The sequence below is a fragment of the Physeter macrocephalus genome, chromosome 2 (assembly GCF_002837175.3).
Source record: "Physeter macrocephalus isolate SW-GA chromosome 2, ASM283717v5, whole genome shotgun sequence".
Lineage (NCBI taxonomy): Eukaryota > Metazoa > Chordata > Mammalia > Artiodactyla > Physeteridae > Physeter > Physeter macrocephalus.
Window position 1 is genome coordinate 126,191,668 of NC_041215.1, and position 22,174 is coordinate 126,213,841.

At 39.9% G+C, this 22,174-nt stretch overlaps 2 protein-coding genes across 2 annotated transcripts in view; one reads left to right on the forward strand and one right to left on the reverse strand.

The window, feature by feature from the left end:
- Positions 1-22,174, forward strand: part of NYAP2 (neuronal tyrosine-phosphorylated phosphoinositide-3-kinase adaptor 2) — a 256,629-nt gene that overhangs the window by 69,824 nt on the left and 164,631 nt on the right. The gene's annotated exons all lie outside the window — the stretch shown is intronic.
- Positions 19,191-20,864, reverse strand: LOC102988750 (peptidyl-prolyl cis-trans isomerase G-like). Its single transcript, XM_055091167.1, is given in 3 exon segments — positions 19,191-20,067; positions 20,070-20,598; positions 20,601-20,864. Coding segments are annotated over 3 exon segments (1,491 nt in total). The 3' UTR covers positions 19,191-19,369.

A 22,174-nucleotide genomic window follows, 5' to 3' on the forward strand; every position in this document is an offset into this window, starting at 1 on the left:
TAATATGTTTTCTTTGTATTTAATTTTTGACAGTTTGATTAATATGTGTCTTGGCATGTTTCTCCTTGGATTTATCCTGAATGGGACTCTCTGTGCTTCCTGGACTTGATTAACTCTTTCCTTTCCCATATTAGGGAAGTTTTCAACTATAATCTCTTCAAATATTTTCTCAGTCCCTTTCTTTTTCTCTTCTTCTTCTGGGACCCATATAATTCGAATGTTGGTGCATTTAATGTTGTCTCAGTGGTCTCTGAGACTGTCCTTAGTTCTTTTTATTCTTTTTTCTTTATTCTGCTCTGTAGTAGTTATTTCCCCTATTTTATCTTCCAGGTCACTTATCCGTTCTTCTGCAGCCTCTCTGCTAATGGATGGGGCTGTAGACCTGTCTTGCTAGTTGTTTGGCATGGGGTGTCCAGCACTGTAGCTTGCTGGTCATTGAGTGAAGCTGGGTCTTGGTGTTGAGATGGAGATCTCTGGGAGATTTTTGACATTTGATATTACGTGGAGCTGGGAGGTCTGTTGTAGACCAGTGTCCTGAACTTGGCTCTCCCACCTCAGAGACACAGCCCTGATACCTGGCTGGAGCACCAAGAGCCTTTAATCCACACGGCTCAGAAGAAAAGGGAGAAAAAATAGAAAGGAAAGAAAGAAAGGAAGGAAGGAAGGAAGGAAGAAACGAAGGAAGGGAGGAAGGGAGGTAGGGAGGAAGGGAGGGAGGAAGGAAGGAAGGAAGGGAGAAAGAAAGAAGATAAAATAAAGTGGGATAAAATAAAGTTATTAAAATAAAAAATAATTATTAAGAAGAAAAAATTTAAAAAGTAAAAAAAAAAGGATGGTCAGAACCCTGGGACAAATGGTGAAAGCAGAGCTATACAGACAAAATCTCACACAGCAGCACACACATACACACTCACAAAAAGAGAAAAAGGGGAAAATAATAATATATATTGCTCCCAAAGTCCACCTCCTCAACTTGGGATGATTTGCTGTCTATTCAGGTATTTCACAGATGCAGGGCACTTCAAGTTGATTGTGGAGATTTAATCTGCTGCTTCTGAGGGTGCTGGGAGAGACCTCCCCCCTCTTCTTTGTTTGCACAGCTCCTGGGGTTCAGCTTTGGACTTGGTCCCGGCTCTGCGCGTAGGTCGCCCGAGGGTGTCTGCTCTGCGCTCAGACAGGACGAGGTTAAAGGAGCAGCTGATTCGGGGGCTCTGGCTCAGGCCGGGGGGAGGGAGGGGTACGGATGTGGGCCGAGCCTGCGGAGGCAGAGGCCGGTGTGACGTTGCACTAGCCTGAGGCGCGCCGTGTGTTCTCCCGGGGAAGCTGTCCCTGGGTCACGGGACCCTGACAGTGGCGGGCTGCACAGGCTTCCGGGAGGGGCGATGTGGACAGTGACCTGTGCTCGCACACAGGCCTCTTGGTGGCCGCAGCAGCGGCCTTAGCGTCTCATGCCCGTCTCTGGGGTCCGCGCTGATCGCTGCGGCTCGCGCCCGTTTCTGGAGCTCCTTTAGGCGGCGCGCTTAATCCCCTCTCCTTGCGGACCAGGAAGCAAAGAGGGAAGAAAAGGTCTCTTGGCTCTTCGGCGGCTCCAGACTTCAACCGGACTCCCTCCCGGCCAGCCGTGGCGCACTAGCCCCTTCAGGCTGTGATCACGCCGCCGACCCCAGTCCTCTCCCTGGGATCCGATCTCCAAAGCCCGAGCCTCAGCTCTCAGCCCCCGTCCGCCCCGGCGGGTGAGCAGACAAGCCTCTCGGGCTGGTGAGTGCTGGTCGGCACCGATCCTCTGTGCGGGAATCTCTCCACTTTGCCCTCCGCACCCCGCTGCTGCGCTCTCCTCTGTGGCTCCGACGCTCCTCCCTCTGCCACCTGCAGTCTCCACCCGCGAAGGGGCTTCTAGTGTTTGGGAACCTTTCCTCCTTCACGGCTCCCTCCCACTGGTGCAGGTCCCGTCCCTATTCTTTTGTCTCTGTTTATTCTTTTTTCTTTTGCCCTACCCAGGTACGTGGGGTGTTTCTTGCCTTTTGGGATGTCTGAGGTCTTCTGCTAGCGTTCATTGGGTGTTCTATAGGAGCACTTCCACGTGTAGATGTATTTCTGATGTATCTGTGGGGAGGAAGGTGATCTCCACGTCTTACTCTTACGCCATCTTAAGTCTTCCCCCTGTAGCCTATCTTATACCCAATAGTTTGTGCCTTCCAGTCCCCTACCCCTATATTGCCCTCCCCTCCACTGGTAACCATTAGTTTGTTCTCTATATCTGTGAGTCTGCTTCTATGTTTGTTGTATGCACTAGCTTGTTGTATTTTTTAGATTTCACGTATAAGTGATATCATACAGTATTTGCCTTCCTCTGTCTGACTTATTTCACACAGCATAATGCCCTCCAAGTCCATCCATGTTGCTGCAAATGGCAAAGTTTTATTCCTTTTTTATGGCTGAGTAGTATTCCATTGTGTGTGTGTGTGTGTGTGTGTGTGTGTGTGTGTGTACACACATATACCACATCTTCTTTATCCATTCATCTGTTAATGGATATGACATACTTTTACATTTAATCTGCATTATTATCATTTTCTCCATCGCTTTCCTAAATCCATACAATGAAAAAACTAAACCAAGCCCTGATTTGTAGCATTTGTGGGTTTCCATGGTATAAATATTATCGTAATAACTGATATCAAGCAACCAACCAGAGGTCACTCAGTGTAGAGTTGCAAAGAGATAATACACATTACTATAAAGTATTATACCATAGAGGCATAATAGTCCTAAATCACTTCAAGATATTAATAGTAGAATGAATAAAATAATTGGGAAATGATGAGTTTTTAGTGTGTTACTTTTGTCCACAATATGATTTGTTTGTGAGTTTGTATCATTTAATGTTTAAAAATGGCTGTATTTAACAACTATCTCAGAAACTTACTAAAATTTTAATAATTGGATTTTGCTAGCCTGTATAAGCCAGCTTTAGCAATCACTGCCTAAGTCTTTGGAGGAAAGGAACTGTAAAAAATTACACAATGCATTATGTATCATATGTCTTACACATCATAGTCAATACTTGTGAGGTATATATATAAGTGTGCTTTTAGAAGTATAACTCTAAAGCAGCCCTTCTCAAACTTTAATGTGCATATAAATCTCTTGGGGATTTCATTAAAATGCAGACTCTGATTAGTAGGTCTGAGATTCTGTATTCTAACAAAATATATAGAGAGAAATTGATACAGATATATAATACATGCACATGTGTGATATGAAAAGGGCCTTTCCATATGCCCAAAACAGAACAGCATGTAATTAATTGTCATTCTGTAGAGAAAACAGGGAGAAAAATGAGAATTGGAAAAGTTGGGGTTGGCCTAGTGGAAGAGGAGGAACTGCTACTGAAGACAAGTAGGATAAAAAATTCAGGAAAGAATTAGAAAATAAAATTTAAAGGCCTGAAGTCAAAGCTTATCAATACTAGTATTAAAGAAAATGTTTAAGGAAAAACCAAATCAGTTCAAACTTGATGAAATGTTAGGACCTAGGGGGAGAAGAAAACCTTGAATTTCAGCCAGGAACATTTGGAATTAATCCTGTAGGTATTTATAAGAACATAAGTGATTAATAAAAAATATATATTATGCTCTAGGAAGTTTAGTCTGGTGCTATCCAAATTGGAGACACAGTAAACTTGGCACAGAGAAGTTGCTTGTCATAAATTGGGGTGTGGTCAATGTCTGTGCCAGAGGGTGGAAGAATCCAGGAAGAATCTGGGTCCTATGTTGGAGGATGTAGAGTATGAGATACTAAACCAGACTGGGAATATGATAGGGCAGCTGATTCAATAGTAGTCCTGGGAGGAGCCGAAGCGCCAGTCTTTCTTTTTTTCTTTTCTTTTTTTTTTTTTTTTTTTTTAAGTTGAGAGTAAGGAAGGCATTAACTTTGCTTATTAATAAATCATGGCAGGTTTAGAAACATGATAATCAGGAAGTTCATGGTTGTCAACCTCATGAACTTGTGAGAAATCTTGTATATGTATTACTAGTTTGCCTCTTATAACAAAACAAATTTTCTGAAACAAAACTAAACAATGAGTTACAATTTTAGCCTGGAGGTGGGGATATTTATTTCTAATCATTTCATTGTTTATATTGTTTTTATTCTAAGTGATATAACCCTAAGTCTTTTTCAGGGGTAATCTGGGTATTAAAATAGATAATCATAAACTTTCGTGAAAAGCAGTGGTTTTGAAAGATTCAGGAAGGAGAGAGTAGAGTAGAAGAAAAGCATATTTTAAACCCTGACATAGAAAGCATTTTTTCAAACAATATTATAGGGAATTTCAAAATAGCTATTTTGCCTTTTTTAGTACAGAAACATGGTCTACAAATAGTAGAAGTAATGGAAGATGACTTTTCATGGGCAGTTGACAAGAAATATGTTTGAATAGTGAAGGAAAGAGTAAAGAAGTTTGACTTGAATTTAAGATGCCATCAGGGAATCCAATTGTAAAGAAACTAGAGATCCGGCATTAGGGTGACAATTTGTTTTAAAATTATGATGGCAGATTAAATATTGATGGAAAGAGATGCCTCATAAGTGACTCAGGGAACACTGAAAGAGTGGGAGCCAAAGGAGGAAACAATATGAAAATAAGGAAGAATTAGTGGGAGAGATATTGAAGAAGGAGTAACTCTTCCGCAGCCAGAAGAGGAATTCAGTTAAATAAATCCACTCTTTTCAAAGCTATCCCTTTGAATTCAGTATCATTTGCATCGGAATTTCTAATTCTTGCAAAATCAGGTTAGTTAGTCTTAATTTAAAATACAAGTTGTCCTAAATTAATACTCTACCTCGGTGCATTAGAGTATCCTGATGTGATCTACTTATTAAGTGAATCTCAGAAAGAATACTTAATGAAAAAAATCCAGACAATTTGAACTACCCTAAATGACCCGTCAGGATAGTTAAAAGTCACTGTTTCCATATGCATACCAAAAGCTCCTTAATAAAATAGTATGGCAAGCCAAAGGTTCAAATTTCCATAGGTTCTGGTAATCCAGCCAAAATAATAACCTCTAATAGCTTTTTTGGATCTGTTACAATGCATTATGAAAACACTTAGATTTCCAAAGTACCATTATTTTCTTTTCCTTTTTTAATCACCAGCAATGAACAAAGGTTATTTGCTTTTGCAGTCACCTTGTATCGATATATCTCATAGTATGATCAGCATTTCCTTAAGGGCAAACTTTAGAAGAACCAGAGGTTAAATTTGGCTAGATTGTTAGAATATGAGAAGCATCTCAATTTTTCATAATATGTATTCAAATGTCACTGAAAGTTTCCCTAAGAGACTTCCTTCCCCCAGTCCTGTTTTCTACAAAGACTCTTTCTTAATGCAAAACATTATTCCATCTCCATGTTCCTCTCTTCAGTTTCTAACCAATCCCAAAGGTGAACATATATTAAGAAATTCTAGCTTTTCACCTGTCTACTGACAGTGTCAGACTTCACCAGCCGTGCAACCTTGGTAGAAGTTAAAGCAATCAAAATATTCAAAATATGTATGACTTTCTAAGGAAATCCAAATTACTCTCATGTAAGTTCCTAACTTAGTCATTTTGGATAGTCTGAGATAATTTTAGACTTTAGAAATTTTTTTTCTAAAAGCTATGTCCTTTTTAAGATAAATTTTTAGTTCAACAGACATTATTGAATGTCTGTTATATATGGGTATCATGACAGTTGTTATTGAGGGAGAGGGTGCAGAGAAATTCTAGAAATTAGGAGAAGATGATATCTTGCCCCCAAAACACATAAATTTATATACAATAGGGAAGACAGATATTTATATGGAAATTCTAATGCAAAACAAAATGTACTGTTACAAATTGGAGGCATAGTGGAAACATGGAGGAGAGGAAGGTGGTGGCCAACTAGGTGAGCTTAAGAAATATTTCTTAGATGAAAGGGCAGTTGATCTAGCCCTTGAAGAAATGTATGTTTTCAGTAGGATGGGTGAAATGTATGTTTCAGTCCACTTTATTTGAGGTGGACTTGCAGGGGAAAGGAAATAGCATGAAGGAATATTGAGGCCCAAGAATGAAGGTTTTGTAGGACAAGTAGTTTGTATAATTGGTGCATAGTATATATTGTGATGCTGTGCATGACAAAGGTGGCCCAGAGAATATCAAGAAGAATCTTGAATGCAAAACTGAAATGAATGGCAAGATAGATCCATTGAAGATATTTAAGCAGAATTGCATACACAGGACTGTGCTTCAGAAGATGCCTTAAAACTTGCTTTGTATGATTAGAACAGTGAGAAGACAATCTGGTTTTCTCATATAATTTATTGATTTTTTAAATTAAAAAATTGTTTAAAAAAAGAGTTGCTATAGTGTTGCTCAGTAACACAGCCCAGGTAAAGAGTATCTGCATTAACAATCTTAAATTTAGAATAAACAATCTTTCTGCTTATTTATAATCACTTTGTTTGACGTAAGACTGTCTTACAATTCAACAAGAGACCTAAAAATGGAAATTTACCTTTTTCTTCCTATTTCTTCCCTTAAGTCGACGTCTCTTTGAAATTGCATAATCATTCTTAATTTATGCACCATGCAATCAAAGAGAGAAATCAGGGGAAAATTGGATGATAGCTATTGATCTCTATTTTTTCTTTCTACAAGAATGCCTTTTCTACAGAAATATTTGTCAGTTAAAAGTATTGCCTTATATATAATTCATCATCTCTCAGGAAACAATCAGGTTACCTGTATACCTCTTGTAACTTTGTTTTGTCAAGGTTTTTATCAATGGTCAAACTCTCTGCACTAAATGGGAAAATTATGATTATTATTTCTTTTCTCCAATTAGCTACTGTCAATTCACCTAATGTCCACTGTATTCACTAGCAAATGCTTTAGAATGAAAATGTTGTCTTAAAGGTAGTGACAATAGCTTTGGCTGCATTTATGTTTCTGTTCTAAACTTCAATGCTAATTTTTGGATGCAAAACTTTGTGATGTCCTAATAAAGAATTGAATGCATTAAGAACAAGAATATGGTGAACAGAGTTTTGGAGCCAGTTACTAATTTATTAATTTTTCAACCTCAGCTGACTGATTTAAATGGATAGTGTTTACTTGTGTGTCATGTCTCTCCCTGAGGCAATTATGTAAAGTAATATGTCTCAAAACTTGAAAGTCACTGAATATTTCCTATACTGGGGATCAAATATATGACATAGATAAAGTTTGTGATGTTCTGGTTCAGACTGGGCCTTTGGGGAACAAGACTGCACCCTCGTAGGCATTCACTTATCATGTCTTCAATAAATATTTTTGATTCATAGTTTGGCCAAACATTGTGCCAAGTGCTGGAGATTAAAGTGAGGAAAACTCAGAACCCCTGCAGTTTGTGATTTAAATTGAAAGAGAGAGACATCAAAGTAGTTACAACAAATACACACACACAAGCATATGATGGCAACTGATAAAAAGCAATGATACGTAGAATTTGAAAGAGTCTAAGAAGAATAAAATTAAATAAAGCAACAGTATACAAAAACCTCTTACCCTTACATGGGAAGCATAGTGATAATTCCTTTTCCATTTTTTCTATCTTTTTAAAATAAAATTCTGGTGGTGTCCGCCTATATTTATTTCCATATTGATTTTAAAACCCTTTAATCATCACTACCTACAATTTGACAGAAAAAGATCCATTCAAGATGTTTTCATTACAAAATATCTTTCTATCTGCTTTTGCATATAAAAGTTGGGGGCAGTTTTGTTGTGCTTTGAAACTCTTTACTTATGTATGTATGGCGACTGGTCTGAAAAAGGAAAAAGACTGAAAACAGAATGCTACATGCTGGGGAAAGTAGACCGTTGTTCATGCCCAACTCATGCTGGCTCTTCTGCAGAGTTTCTTCTCTTCTTGGCCTTTGTTGCTATAATTATGTATCATATCAACTATGAAATTATTTAATTTTTTTTTCCTGCTTCACTATGTCAGCAGCAGTTTAAGGGAATTTTAAAGGAAAATATAGCTTCTAATGATGGATAAATAAGTTATTTTAATGGACAGGTGCTGTGGATTTTCCTGAGCAGCTGGGGAAATGCACACATATACCCCTTCTTCATTCCCCCTTTACTCAGGGGCAGCAGAAACCCAAACCTTCCAGAATGTTATTTTATGTACTAGCTACTTCATCAACCACCACACCTGTTCTCTTTATTGCCACCCGCTCCTCCCCTAGAAGGTTCATCAGTCCTTTAAAACTCAAGTTCCCTCCTCCGGGTGTCTTAACCGAAATCCCTCAGGTGGCTCTTTTCCCCAGCTGGCCCTACCTGAGCAAATGACTTAGCTAAACAAATGTGCAGTCTTGCTGCAAATGGGAAAAACAACAGGGTGAGACAAATGGATGAAATGGTGTTTAGAGGAAGGAGGAAGCCTGTGGACTCATTATTTCAGGGATTCCATGGACTGTTCAGGACTTCTTCAGGTAGCTGGTAAATATTTCATTTTTTTTATTCAGAAGAGACTGGCTTATGTTTTCCTTAAACAATGTGTTGCTATAGTGCACCTGTGTGAATTTTCCATGTTGGTAATTTATATGCAGATATGTGTAATGTGAAATCTTTCATTTATTTTTAATTGTTTAAAAATTAAGTTAATCCACCATTATCCAACTTTCCTGCTCTGGTGTGAGCAGAGACTTTAAAAAGGAAAAGTGTTGGTTTTTCTGCTTCACTCTGTTTTCCAGAACTGGGAAACAGTGGGTGAGAACACTGGTCAAAATGCTTCTTTTTATAATTATTGGTGATTTTGACAAAAGTTACTCATAGAAAGGGTATGAGATGTACACGTACACAGATACATACACAACATACACGCACTATTAAAATATTATTATGGGGCTTCCCTGGTGGCGCAGCGGTTGCGCGTCCGCCTGCCGATACAGGGGAACCGGGTTCGCGCCCCGGTCTGGGAGGATCCCACATGCCGCGGAGCGGCTGGGCCCGTGAGCCATGGCCGCTGAGCCTGCGCGTCCGGAGCCTGTCCTCCGCGACGGGAAAGGCCGCAGCAGAGGGAGGCCCGCATACCACAAAAAAAAAAAAATATTATTATGAGTAAAAGTATGCCTAGGAAGAATATTGCCTCTAAGTAAATATTCAACTTAGTGCTCAAAATATTTGTTAAGGTTTTAAGTTTGACATGGAGAATGGAAATAATTTTAGTAACGTTTGAGTCCCTCAAAGTATTATATGGAAATAATTTGATAACATAATTGTTAAAGAAAAATATTATAGCCATTTCTCTGTTTCAGGCTCAGGAAAATAACCCTTTTGAAAGTGTACTTTAAGCCATTTTAAAAGCTATTGAGGAGCAAGCCCTTTTGCTTAAGGAATCAGATAAACAGTAAATACACGTAGGGAATTTAAAGTTCAATTTTAAAATAAATATATTTTAAAATAAATGCAATTTTTTAAATCAAAGTATTCACATCTGCCATGATGTATTTTGGGACTGCGGTTTGCAGGGAAACTTTGAGTGTCTACCTTGCTGTAGATCTAGAGAAAAGATGGTCCTCCAGCATGATTTTCTCCAGTTTAAAAATTCCGAAGGAGTAACAGGACTGCACTGGGAGCATAGCCCTTCACCAGGGCTTGGCCACTTGCTTCTGTGGCTTGAGGCTCGTTGCTGAATAATAAGCATTCTTACATCCATTTGCATCTAGTGTTATCATTTATCACTTTTAAAAAATCTCATTTAGCAGTCTCCATGACACTGTGAGGTAGGTAAGGCAAGTATTTTCTCTCTTTTAAAGATGAGGGCTTGAGGGTAAGAAATTAAATAATTTCCCAAAGACTACTTAGTTCAACTAACTTGTAGTCTAAAGCACACTCATGTCTAGAATCTAGGTGTTATGATGTGACATCCTTTACTCTTTCTACTGGACCCTAAGCCTCTTGCTTAATGTTGAATAGCTTCATGTTGAATTCCCTCAAAGAGTTATTGCTAAGGTTAATTCGTGCTTTAAAATGCTATTTGTGAATCTTAATGTTTGAACATGAGCTTGGGAATCAAACTTGGTGCACCTAGTCCAGTGGATCTCAAGGTGTGGTCCCCAACCATCAGAGGCTTAGCGCCACCTGGGAGCTGGCAAGAAATGACAATTATTGGGCCTCACACCAGATCTATCCAATCAAAGACCCTAAGGGTAGGTCCCATTCATTGGAGTTTCAGCAATCCTCCAGGGGATTTTGAGGCTCTCTGAATGAAGTTTAGGGTCACCAGCCTGGCTTATTCAGACTCACATTGATGCTTTCCACAGTGGGTCACTGTCACTGACTCTCATAGCAGGTTAGTAATGTCTCTCCTGCTTTAGGTTCGTGCTTGCTTTGGCCCAGCAGCTTTTTAAGAAAAGTTACTGGGGAGGAAAGCAGGGTGAGATGTCTCTAAGATTAAAGTACTCTATTTAGTTTCTGGCTTCATGATATTTTCCAAAGGACTGTTTAAAAGCAACCACGCGGTGGGGAGAAGTAGATGGTACTTGGGGTATTCGCTTGGCCAGGGAAAGCACCTAGAGTACATGGGGACATAGGTCCCTCTCATTGAATCCCACAGCCCTACACTCAGGGCAACACTGGGAAGGAGAAGATGGATATATTCCAAATTGCTGTAGTGAGGAAAGAGGAGAGCAACACGTCATCACCTCGAAAAGTTTCAGAACTCTGAGATTATGTTATCTCAGCAGTGGCACAATTGCTGTCTTGGACTGGATTACTTTTTTGCTGTGGCAGCTGTCCTATGTACTGAAAAATGTTTAACAGCAGCCCTGGCCTCTACTCACTAGATGCCAGGAGCTAGCCCTGATGGCATCATGACAGTCAAAAATGTCACCCGACATTGTTACTTGGGCCCTGGGGGGCAAAGTGACCTCCACTTTGGTTGAGAACTAGTGCCCTTGGGCATACCCTCCCTCACTTTCCCCATCTCACAGTGCCAACTTTGAGCAAAGTGCATGGAACCCTGGCTGGAATAGCCATCATCTCTGAGCCTTCCTTCGTTTGGCTATTATTTCAAGACCGATGTAAAAGAGGAGAGCAAGACTCGAGAAACTTTCTGGTTGTGCACGGAAAATAAATCAGAAGCGAGAGGTAGACAGTAAAGTCAAAAGGGTATTCACTGTCCTTAAGCTCCTGGTAACAGCCCACTTTGAAAGAATAGCCAAGGGTGGGAGCTAAGGAAGTAGATGAGCTTGAAAAGAAAACTATTAGTGTTTCTGTAGGAAGTAAATGTTCCAGGCTTTGATGCTACAAAGAATTCTCTGAGGGCCTGTGCAAACAGCACAGTGTGTAAGCAGACACAGGCACTGAGCCTTGCCTACTGCTGAGCTGGGCTTAAGGTATTAGGTAGACTCGGTCTCCACTTTCAAATGCCACAGATTTCCTCCATGGAGACGTTTGCTTCTCATGAATAACCTTTGAAATAACCTTGGGGCTTTTTTCCGGGCACTGCTCATGTAAACTCATTGTCCCCAGTCAAAGCAATCCTGGCTTTTTTTTTTTTTTTTTGGCGGTACGCGGGCCTCCCTCTGCCGTGGCCCCTCCCGCCGCGGAGCACAGGCTCCGGACGCGCAGGCTCAGCGGCCATGGCTCACGAGCCCAGGCGCTCCGCGGCACGCGGGATCCTCCCAGTCCGGGGCGCGAACCCGGTTCCCTTGCATCGGCAGGCGGACGCGCAACCACTGCGCCACCAGGGAAGCCCAATCCTGGCTATTTTAAAATACAGAAGAAGGAACCCCAGCAGAGCCCACTTTGGAGGTGAGTTGCCTGGAGATGACGCTCTCCTTCAGGCTCTGATATGGTATTTTCTTGCCCTCCCACCCTGTTCCTCTCTTCACCTCTACAGTGCAGTCTCTCTGGCCCTTCCCCTTTGGGAAGATTATCTGACAACTCCTCCCTCATGTACATCTGAGTTCCAGCTGTTCCTCAGAATCCCTACATTTAAAACTTTTTCGCTAGGAAGGGCCTTACCAGTTAAGGGAACGATAGCCAGCTGGGACCAGTTAGGTCCACACAGCTGGAACATTAGCCAGCAGTGTGGGAGAAGAATTGCCCTGGGGTCAGGATAAACGTGACCAGCACTTCTGCAATCACACAGAGACAAAAGCGTCAACTCCATCTAGTACCCAAGGCCAGCCTCTGACTTCAATCTCTTCTGTTTCCTATCCTCTTGGACACTCTCTGGGGGGATCGACTTCCCTTTCTCTCTGGGAAGGAGCATCTTGGCATATTCTCTGTTTTGCACTGGGAACTAATAACCTTTGGCCTGGAAACGATGGGAGGGCACAAGGTACACGCCTGGGTCCCCTGAGAGGGGCTGGTCTCCAGGCTCTGGGAGAACCCTCACAGCTCCCTTCACCCTCTGTTTTAGACTAGAGCCGCTTTCCTGCTTTCTCGTAGGTACCTTTCAACTTGACAGAATACGAGTTTTAAATTAGCTTTGATAGGCCAGTTTTATCCCACTCTTTAAGATAACCTACAGTATTTCTGGTGGTTCTGTTTATTTACAGGCATTCAGATAATTTGACAGTACTTTTTCCATCACTCTCACATAGACCTTACCCGTCCCCCCCACGCACTCTTACATCTACGCTTACAGGAGCAACTGCATCGACAGCATTTTAAACAAAGCCTCTTTCTCTGTGTATGGTGGCACATCTGTTGGTAGCACTGGTTGAAGCTTGGCTGACATTCTCGGGGTGCTTGGTAGAAGAGGCAAGGAAAGGCCTCATTTGGGACTAGAAAAGAAAATGTGGACTCAGCATTCAAAAAGCTCTTTTTGTTCTCCTAAGAGGTTTCTTCTGACCCATATTGATTGACCATCATAGGGTTTAAATCAAAATATGTGTATTTCCATTCCATAATCCTGCTGCTGCTTGGAGAAAGGAATGACAGAGAAGAATCTTCATTGTTCTCCCACAGAGCTTGTAGGAGAACAAACATCGTTGGCAGCACATGCTTAAGGAAGCCATAAGTGCCAGGAAAAGAATGATAATCCTTGACCTTTAAAAATATAATAAACCGATTTTGTGTATTTAAGAAAAAAAAAATCAGACTGCTCCTTTTGTAAGCCAGTCATGGAAACTTAATGGAATTTTTATTTCATCTCTTTTATATGACTTTTATTTCCCAAACTTTCTGAGCAGGCAGGTTGCTTCTTTGTTATTCTCATAAACGACATTCTTTCAGGGTAGATTTTAGCCTGTTTCCATGAGGCTCTACCGAGCCCAGGAGACAATTGTCACGAAATGAATCCACTATGATGCTTGCGGAGTGTGAATTTGTCGGTAGTATTGAAACAAGCACTTCCCTTAAAGAACCAGCTAGCTCAAAACCACACAGTAAATAGGGAAATGTGCCATCCCGGTAAGGAAACGAATGCTTTCCAGCATAGCTTTGCTAAGGAACCCAGGGAGAAGAGGGGTTCCAGCTTCATCTACAAAACTATTTACCTCTCAACTGAAATAAAAAGTTTCACTCAGCTGCACACCCACTCCAAAGTCTGCATCATACTTATGTTTTTGTAGTTGTTTCCTCACAGACTACAAGTTCCCCTTTTGCTTTCAAACATGAGTTGTCCCATTTGCCCATAGCTGGTAATTAATCATAACGTAAGACAATAGATTCCTGTTCTCCTTCCTTATTAAAAGTATAATAAAAAATGTATTGCCCTTTTTTAGAGATGAAAGAATTACCAATGCTTACCATGTTCTGAAATCCCCAGCTTTCATGGGGGTAATGAAAGCAACAAGGGGTCAAGCAGCCAGGGTCTGGGTGTGTAAGTAAGCAGGCTTTCCTCACCTCCAAAGCATGGAAGTTGAACTCACAGAGTGCAAGCCTTCTCAACCCTAGCTGCCCATTATGAGACCCTGGGGAGCTTCTTAAATAGCAGTGCCTGGGACCTTGACCCAGACCAAGTAATAAATCTCTCTGGGGATGGATCCCAACACCAGTGTTTTTTAAAGCTCCGCAGGTGGATCCCATGTGCAACCAAGATTGGAAATCACTAACTACAAGTCCATTCCCCAAAGGATGTTCATAGCTCGATGAGATTCCCAGAAAAACAGTTTGGGAAACACTGCAAAGTGTGAAAGCTTCTAGGATGGTCACAATACACATTCACATATCGTTCATCCTTATGACCTGCAGTTAAGAAAATGACTGAACTATCTTTAACTTGGCTGTTTTTAATAACTTGACTATGACACTCTTTTAACTCACATGTCACCCATTAGAGGAACTTCTATTTGTCAGAGCACTTCAGGAAGCACCAAACTCTAGGGACATAGGGCAGCTTCTAGCTCTGAGGTTCAATTTCCATTCTATCCTGTTCTGTTCTACATCATTCAACATGCAACGCTGTCCCAAAGGTATCCCTTTGATTACTTACAACATAAAACTCTTGTTCGACTCCCTTAGCAGCAAAAAGGGAGGCCCATGAACATTATCCTTTGAAGAGAAATTTTCAAGGCATTTCCATGAGCAAAGCTTTGGAGCAGTGCTTTAGGATGCTTGTTGCTAAATGAAGGGGCAGATTAGTTTTGAGGAAGATTGGGAATTTTCCTTGTAGATGCAAATACCTCTCCCTGACCTGCTTTGTAAATTAAATTTTGCAAGTAGTACCTACTGTTGTGCAGTGAAGTCTCCTGGGTGACAGAAGTGTCAAGGAGACTGGGGAAGGCATAATGCTTGAGAGGATTAGGTAATCTCAAACCAGGATTACCAGTCCAGAGACTAAAAGGGGAGTTTATGCAGGGCTGACTCTGAGAGGAGCCCTAGATGGTATGGGTGCTGATAAGACAGAGACAACTAATTATGTAAAGTAAAATTTTGATAGACTTTTGTCTTTTTTTTCAAATGTGGACTTGCCAAATTTGTCCTACGCTTTGCCATTAGCCAAGCAAACTTGAATACGTCTGGGTACTTGTGTGATGAGTCACGTGACTAGCTCCTGTTAAGAGGGGTTGAGTCTCAGATTCACCCACCTGGACCATTACACTCTTGACTGTTTTTATGAGATTGCTTGTTTGGTTTGTTATTTAACCAGTACTTCTTGAAGGAGTTCGTGTTCCAAGTAATGTGCTAGTTGCTGGGGATAGAATGAGGATCAAGAGGGACAAAACTTAGGGTCTTCTGAATGCCATCTTGCCCATCAAATATCCCTTCCTAATGATGTCTGAAGAGTTCTTAACACAGGGCTTTAAAAGGGAAAAAGTTTAAATATAATTTCCACATTACAGAAGAAGTATGGTTTATTACCAGTAGCATAAATATATAAGCAGTGAATAAACACACTCTATGAAATACAACGCAAGAACTAAATTTCAATCAGCTTGCTTTCTAGAGAGCTAGTGATAGTGAATCCCTTAGCTGGGTTGTGGTTAAAGGAAAGGTCCTATTGCTGGTTAAACCCATCTCTGCTTCCTTAGGTACCGTGGTCCTACCATCCTTTATTATGCGCAAATCCCATCTTCTGTTGAACAATATCACCTCCCTTGTCTGTGCTGAAATGTTTTCTTTCCTTCATTATGTATTTTAAATCAGAGAATTTAAGGGTCTGTAAATTTGCAACCTCTCAGCAACTTCTTGAAATTCATACTTAACTGTAGAATCTTCACCAAATGTAGTTCTATAGTTTTTACTACAATTATTTGTCTTTGGAAAGGACTTAGTAAAATTTCCCCCTCCTCCAGCATGTGTGTTGCAAAGCTGTCTGCTATAGATGGCTTCTCCCCGGTGGGCTGGGCAGGGGTCTTTACTCTGCAGTTAGTGATGTTTCAAGCCATGAGAGAAACATGGCTTATAGCCCTGCTGACTTTTGTAGGAGACATTTCCAGATTGGGTATGACCTCAGGAAGGCTCATCTTCACTATAAAATTCATTGATTCTATGACACTTCCTTTAATGCAGTAAAAGATTTCCTAGTCTGTGAAAGCTCCTGACTTAACCCTTTACTTTTATTATGCATTGGCTGCACATTCTCAGGTAGTAAAATTTGGAAACCTATATCATGTCTGGCTGTGGAACAGGAGGTGATGGACAGAAATAATGGAGAGATCAGAAGGATGTGGGTGGGAAAAACCCTAATGAACTTTTTGGCCAAGCCAGTATTTTTAAGACTCTGTACTTAGAATTTTTTTTCCTTTAAAAAATCCCCATGTTCCATGAGTCACAAGCCCGTGCACAAGTTCTGGGGATAGGCAGGCCTGGTTCAAAAGCACCTTAGTTTCAAGCCATAAGACCTTGGACAAGTTACTTAAGCTCCTTATGACCCATCTTTTCATCTGTAAAACAGGGACAATAATCGTCCCTAATTCATAGGCTGTTTGGAGATAATTCACGTATAGGATACTGTCTTATACATAGATGATTATAATTTTATTATCACTATCACTATTGTTATGAGTAATTTAATCCATGCACTATGCAAACTCACTAAATGAAGTATCTGGGATCATTAATCCTCGGTTCAAACGTAGGCCATGTGACTCAGCAGAAGAGGAAGACTGTTGAAGTGGTACGTTTCAGAATTGACCTTACCAGTTAATTTACCAATCAGGGTGTGTTTCTTCATTCATAAAGCAGGTATAATCATGCTATGCAGCATATTCACAAGGACATTGTGACAAACATATCACTTGAGGAATAAATGTGTTTTGTATAAATGTAAAATACTCTGATAATTTAGATGTTATTTCCATGATGTATCCTGTCAGTTTGGTGCAGAGTACAAAGTAAGGTCTGCTGAACTAGAACATTTTTATAAAAGCTTTTATGTTTTTTAAAAAGAGTATTTTAAATGCATTTTCAAAACATATATTGGTAAAGAGTGTTGTCATTATTCCCGGTCTCAGGAAGAAGATAGTTTGGTGCAGGGTCATGAACTGGGAGCTGCAGAGTGATATCTGCTCATTGCCGTGTTTATCTAACACGTACAGAAAGGCCAACTTAAAAATAATGAGGGATTTTACACAAAAGTATTTTTCTACTTTCCCAACACAACTGGTAGTGTTGTTTTCTTGACAGCAGATTTGCAAGGAAACTCTTCTTCCTGTCTCCATGGTTACCACCCTAATCTGGGTCACTAGGGGTCTCCCCTGGATTAGTGCAGTGTTCTTCCATTTGATCTCTCTCGCTCTGTTCTTACCCCCTCTCCCAATCCCCATTATTAATTCAGAACTTACTTCACATCATGTCACTCTTTTTTTTAAAACTGCAATAACTTTAACAATCACTTTTATAGGGAGAAAGAGCGAGCCTTGATTGGTGACATTTGCTAATTTCCCCTGTGTAAATATTTCCACTGTAGCCGATTTCAAGCTACCGATGTGAAGTCACCTTGGGGTTGGGAAGATAAGTGCAGGAGAGGCTCTGTCAAGTTGGTGAGATCAGCTCCACAACTAGAAAACTCCCCAATGACTTCCCCAGCCAGTCAAAGTGAAATCCTTCCAATAACCATGAATAAAGCCCGCATTTCCAGTTACCTTTTTAATCTCACTTCCAACTCTACCCTCTTTTTGTTAGTTTCACTTTTTATTACTCACTTATTTAATTTGTAAAGTGGGGATGCATTTGTAGGGACATATCACATGAAAAGTATGACAGCATTCAGCACTCTATGAAAGGCAAATATTTTATAAATCCAAGATGGTGGGAACAATGGCAGTTCCATTAATATGAGGGAATACGACACACAAATCACTGACATTCACTGAGCCAGACAAATTACTCAATGACCGTGTCTCCCTGCAAAACTGGATGTGAACCAAAGTTTCTGTCACCAGATTTTCTGTGAATAGTCTCTAGATCTCTGTGCAAAAATGGGAAGTATTAGTTTGCTCGATTTGGGGGATGACTTCAAAAGGCAGAAGTGAATCAGTTGCCATGATGCATTTAGTCACATCAAATCATGTCCGTTGTGTAGCTTCAGTCACTAGTCCTTTACTTTGAAGTGACCATTTTGGCTGGATTCACATTTTTGTCTCAGCCATTCATTTCTGCTCCAGAGCCTGCTTGTGGCTTTTGAAGGAAGATATCAGAAATCAAGATATGAAATTTCACTCTTCCCAAGAAATTGGGTCCTACAGAGGGTAAAAGAGGTTTGAAAGAAATGATTTGCAAATAGGTCTTCCACATGTATCTGTCAAGGTATGATTTTGTTTTTTTTGTGTTTTATCTGAACTTGGTCATATTGTATAAGGGAATGTTATTTACTGTTTCTGGTACTGATGCTTTGGGAATTGAGATAGAGTGGGGAAAAAGGTGGAGTAGATTGATTTCTGCTCATAGAACTTGTATACACAATGTAATCACATTTTTACCTCCATCCTTATGGGAGGGTCTTGTTTGCCTGAATTTCACAAGAATGTTAGTTGTAAGACAAGAGAAAACTATGCAGCTTGTTTATGTCTGTGTTTCTTATACCTTTATTGGTAAAAACTAATAATACCAACGCAAAACAACGCATTAACTTTATCTAAACTCTTTAAATTTGGCTGGGAAAAGATTCAAGATACTTTATTTGCTTATCATGCAGAATTAAATTAATAGTGCTCATGTAACTTCATTGCATAAAGACTACACATGTGCTTCTTTTGATAATTTATAAGGACATGCTAATAGGTCAATTTTTCTGTCAAAATAGTCTTCTAAATGTTCAGGACTGTGCTAGGGCCTTTGGGAGCTAAAAACAAACATAAGAAACAACACTGATTCTCTCTTCCCCACTTTAGGAACTTTTACTTTATTTGGCAACAAAAAAATCAAAATTATGAAATGAATTGGAAAAAAAAATCTGTTCTATTTGCACTTCTGAGGGCTTAGGAAGTAGACAAGTTTAGAGAAATCTGCTGTCAGTGAGAGTAAATTGAAGGGTGAATTGATGGTGTATTTTAAAGGATATGTAGAATTTGAAGAAATGAAAAGAATATCTTCTACAGAGAATGAATTATTCATTCATCCCCCAGTCTAAAGAATGAATTATTCATTTATCCCCCACTTTCCTCTTTCACATCTACTTTCACATCTATCTTTCTCTTTCATTCTCTTTTCTTCCTGGCATCAGTCTTTTTTTTTTTTCTCATTTCAAGTTTATTAAAACTTTTGCAGTACAAATTATCCAGGTTGCAGATTATCAAAAGATTGACTCAATAAAGTCCACATTGGAAAAAAAAAAAAAAAAAAAGGACAAACATAAACCCAAAACAATGAAAAGAAAACAACATAAAGGGGATTCATCAGCAAGTCTCTAAAACTTAAAATTTGAGACAGAATGGAAATAAGTTTATATAACTCACTCATCCACTTTTGTCTTCATCTGTTCCAGGGCTTGATTCATGATCAAATTTTTTATTTTTATCATGTGTGTGGTCATTTTCTTGACCCTTTGATTTTTGGTTTTCTTTTTCCACTGAGGATCTGGTCTTCTCATCCTCCTTATTTTTCAAAGTGGAGAACTTTAATTCATTGTCCTGATTACTTTGTTTCATTTTTGAGAATGGGCTTTGATCTCTATCAGCCTTTTTTTCCCTGTTACTATTTGAGCTACTATGATCACGATTTTTAGAGTACATTCTTTTCTCACCCTCAGAATTCTCTTTCCTGTGTGAACTTTTACTTTCTTGGTTTCTATATTTTTCTTTGTTTCTGCTTTGACTTTCTTCTCTCTCTGAGCTCCGTGAATCTCTCCTCCTTCTCCTCCTATCTTTACTTCTTGATTTTCCTGGCGTTGCTCTTCTCTCTTGGCTCCGTGACCTTCCTCTTCTCCTGTACTCCTGTTCTCTGTATCTATGATACCCCTTGCTTCTGCTGCGATCTCGGTCATGGCTTCTAGACCGCACTCTTCTGCTCCTGTCCCGACTTCTGCTTCGTTCCCTTGTTCTACTATTGTAACTGTGTTTGCCTTTAGTTTCATCACGTTCTCTACTCCTAGACTGTGCACGTCTGTCCTTGTCCTTACTTTTATTATGATCATGCTCATTGCTTTTGGATTCTGTTTAGACTTTTCTTGACTTCTACTCCTTTCCTGATCTTCTCCTTTAGAGTCAGACTTTTCCTTTTCTTTAACATGCTCAGGATCCCTTTCTTTAATCCTTGACCTCATCCTCTTTTCTTCATGTCTATTATGCTTTGTACCTCTTTCCTTACTCTTGGATTTCTCTTTGCTCTTACTCCTACTTTTCGATTTGGCCCTTTTCTTTACCTTGTTTTTATATTTATCATCTTTTTCTGAATTTCTTCTGATGTCTCTCTCTTTGCTGTTAGATTTATGGTCTTTAACTTTCTTTTCCTTTTCACTTTTTCTGTTTGGACTCTCAGAAACATGCCTATGATCGGTTATTTTTTTCTCTTTTACTCTAACTGGGCTTCTTTGATTTTCTTTTATTTCATTTAACTCACTCTTATCCCCTTTGATCCATCTTTCACCACTTGATACCCGCACTCTTTGAGCTCTCTGCATCTCCTGCCTCCAATGTGGAGGAGTCTCACTATGTCTGAAATGATCCCTGGATCTGGATCTAGAAGGGGAGTTCGGTAACGCCTTGGTCCTCTTCCTTTAATTTTCCTGCCAGACCTAGTAACTAAAAGTCACCTCTGGTATGAAGCAGGCTGCGAGTTAAGTAGATTACACTCTCTCTCTCTCTCCCTGTTCTTCCTTTCTTTTTCATCAGCTTTAGGAGGACTTTTTCTCCTTAGGAATCTATTTTCAGGTATTGGAGGGATTTCTTCTGGACGAACAGTAGACTGGGGTTGTGCTTCAAGATTTTCAGCCTCACTTTCACAGTTCTTCATGACAACAAAACCAACGCCTCATTTAGATGGGCATCGTGTTGTTTTGGGGCAAGTGATTTTTGGTCAAGAAGTTGTGAGAGAGATAGAAAACCAGAAAACAGATGCAGCTAGCAAACCATTTGCTGAGGTGTGGATACTCAGTTGTGGAGAGCTAATTCCCAAATCTAAAGCTAGGAAAGAAGAAAAGAAAAGGCATAAGTCCTCCTTCTCCTCCTCATCATCATCCAGTGACTCAGATAGTTCAAGCGATTCTCAGTCCTCTTCTGATTCTTCTGATTCTGAAAGTGCTTCTGAAGAGAAATCAAAAAAAAAGAAAGAAGAAACATAGGAAAAATTCTCGTAAACACAAGAAAGAAAAGAAGAAGCGAGAGAAAAGCTGGCATTAGCCTTAATCACCTGGCTCTGCCTCTAGTCTCTAAGTTTGGGGAAGATAAATATCTTGTTCTCTGTTGAAAGACTAGGACCTAGAACACTACCTGGCACAGATAGGTCTTCAATAATTACAGGTTTAATTAACAAATTAATTAAGTATTAATTAATCAGAGGTGTGTGTTTTTGAGGGGGTTCATCAGCAAAGAATGGATATTGGGAAATACAGAAGCAGAAAATAAGTTTGAATGTGTATGGTGTTGTCACATTAGAAAATATTTTAATATCACTGGCAGAACCATGAGAAGAGAAGGCTGCAGACCAAATCTGGTGTGTTGCTTGAGGTCATCTGTGCATGTGATGAAGACAGCCTCGCCTGCTAATAACCAGAATTGACTGACCATGACCTCTGCATTTGACACTCCCCTGTTCATCACATAAGTACTACACTACAAAGACAAGGGTGTTGAGGGTGTTTGCCATGGAGTGATAATAATGACTGATCATAAAATGTAAGCTGCATGCAGAAAGACAAGTTTTACAACAATTGAGGAGGAACACGGAAGAGATTGCAAGACCAATGGATAAGGGGTTTCAAGAAAGTGTCAAAGGTAACTTGAGATTAAGCAAACAGAGGTAGTGAGTCAAAAAGACAAGTGTCAGCAGTCAACGATACATATGATTAATATTAAGGTAATGGAAGGAGTTAAGTTATTGGTAATCAAAAGGGTAGGTTCTGACTATGAGAGAGGTGGCTGAGATAGGAAGAAAAAAGGTATCTTTGAGGAGATTTCAAAAAACTGAGTGGCCAGGGAATGTGTGTCTATTTCACACTGTGTCTTACATATTCTTAAATTAGCCTAAAACTTACCAACTTTTCATCCTCCATTTTTTTAAACTAAATGAGTTGCAATGTAAATCTCTTTTGGTGATTCCAATCT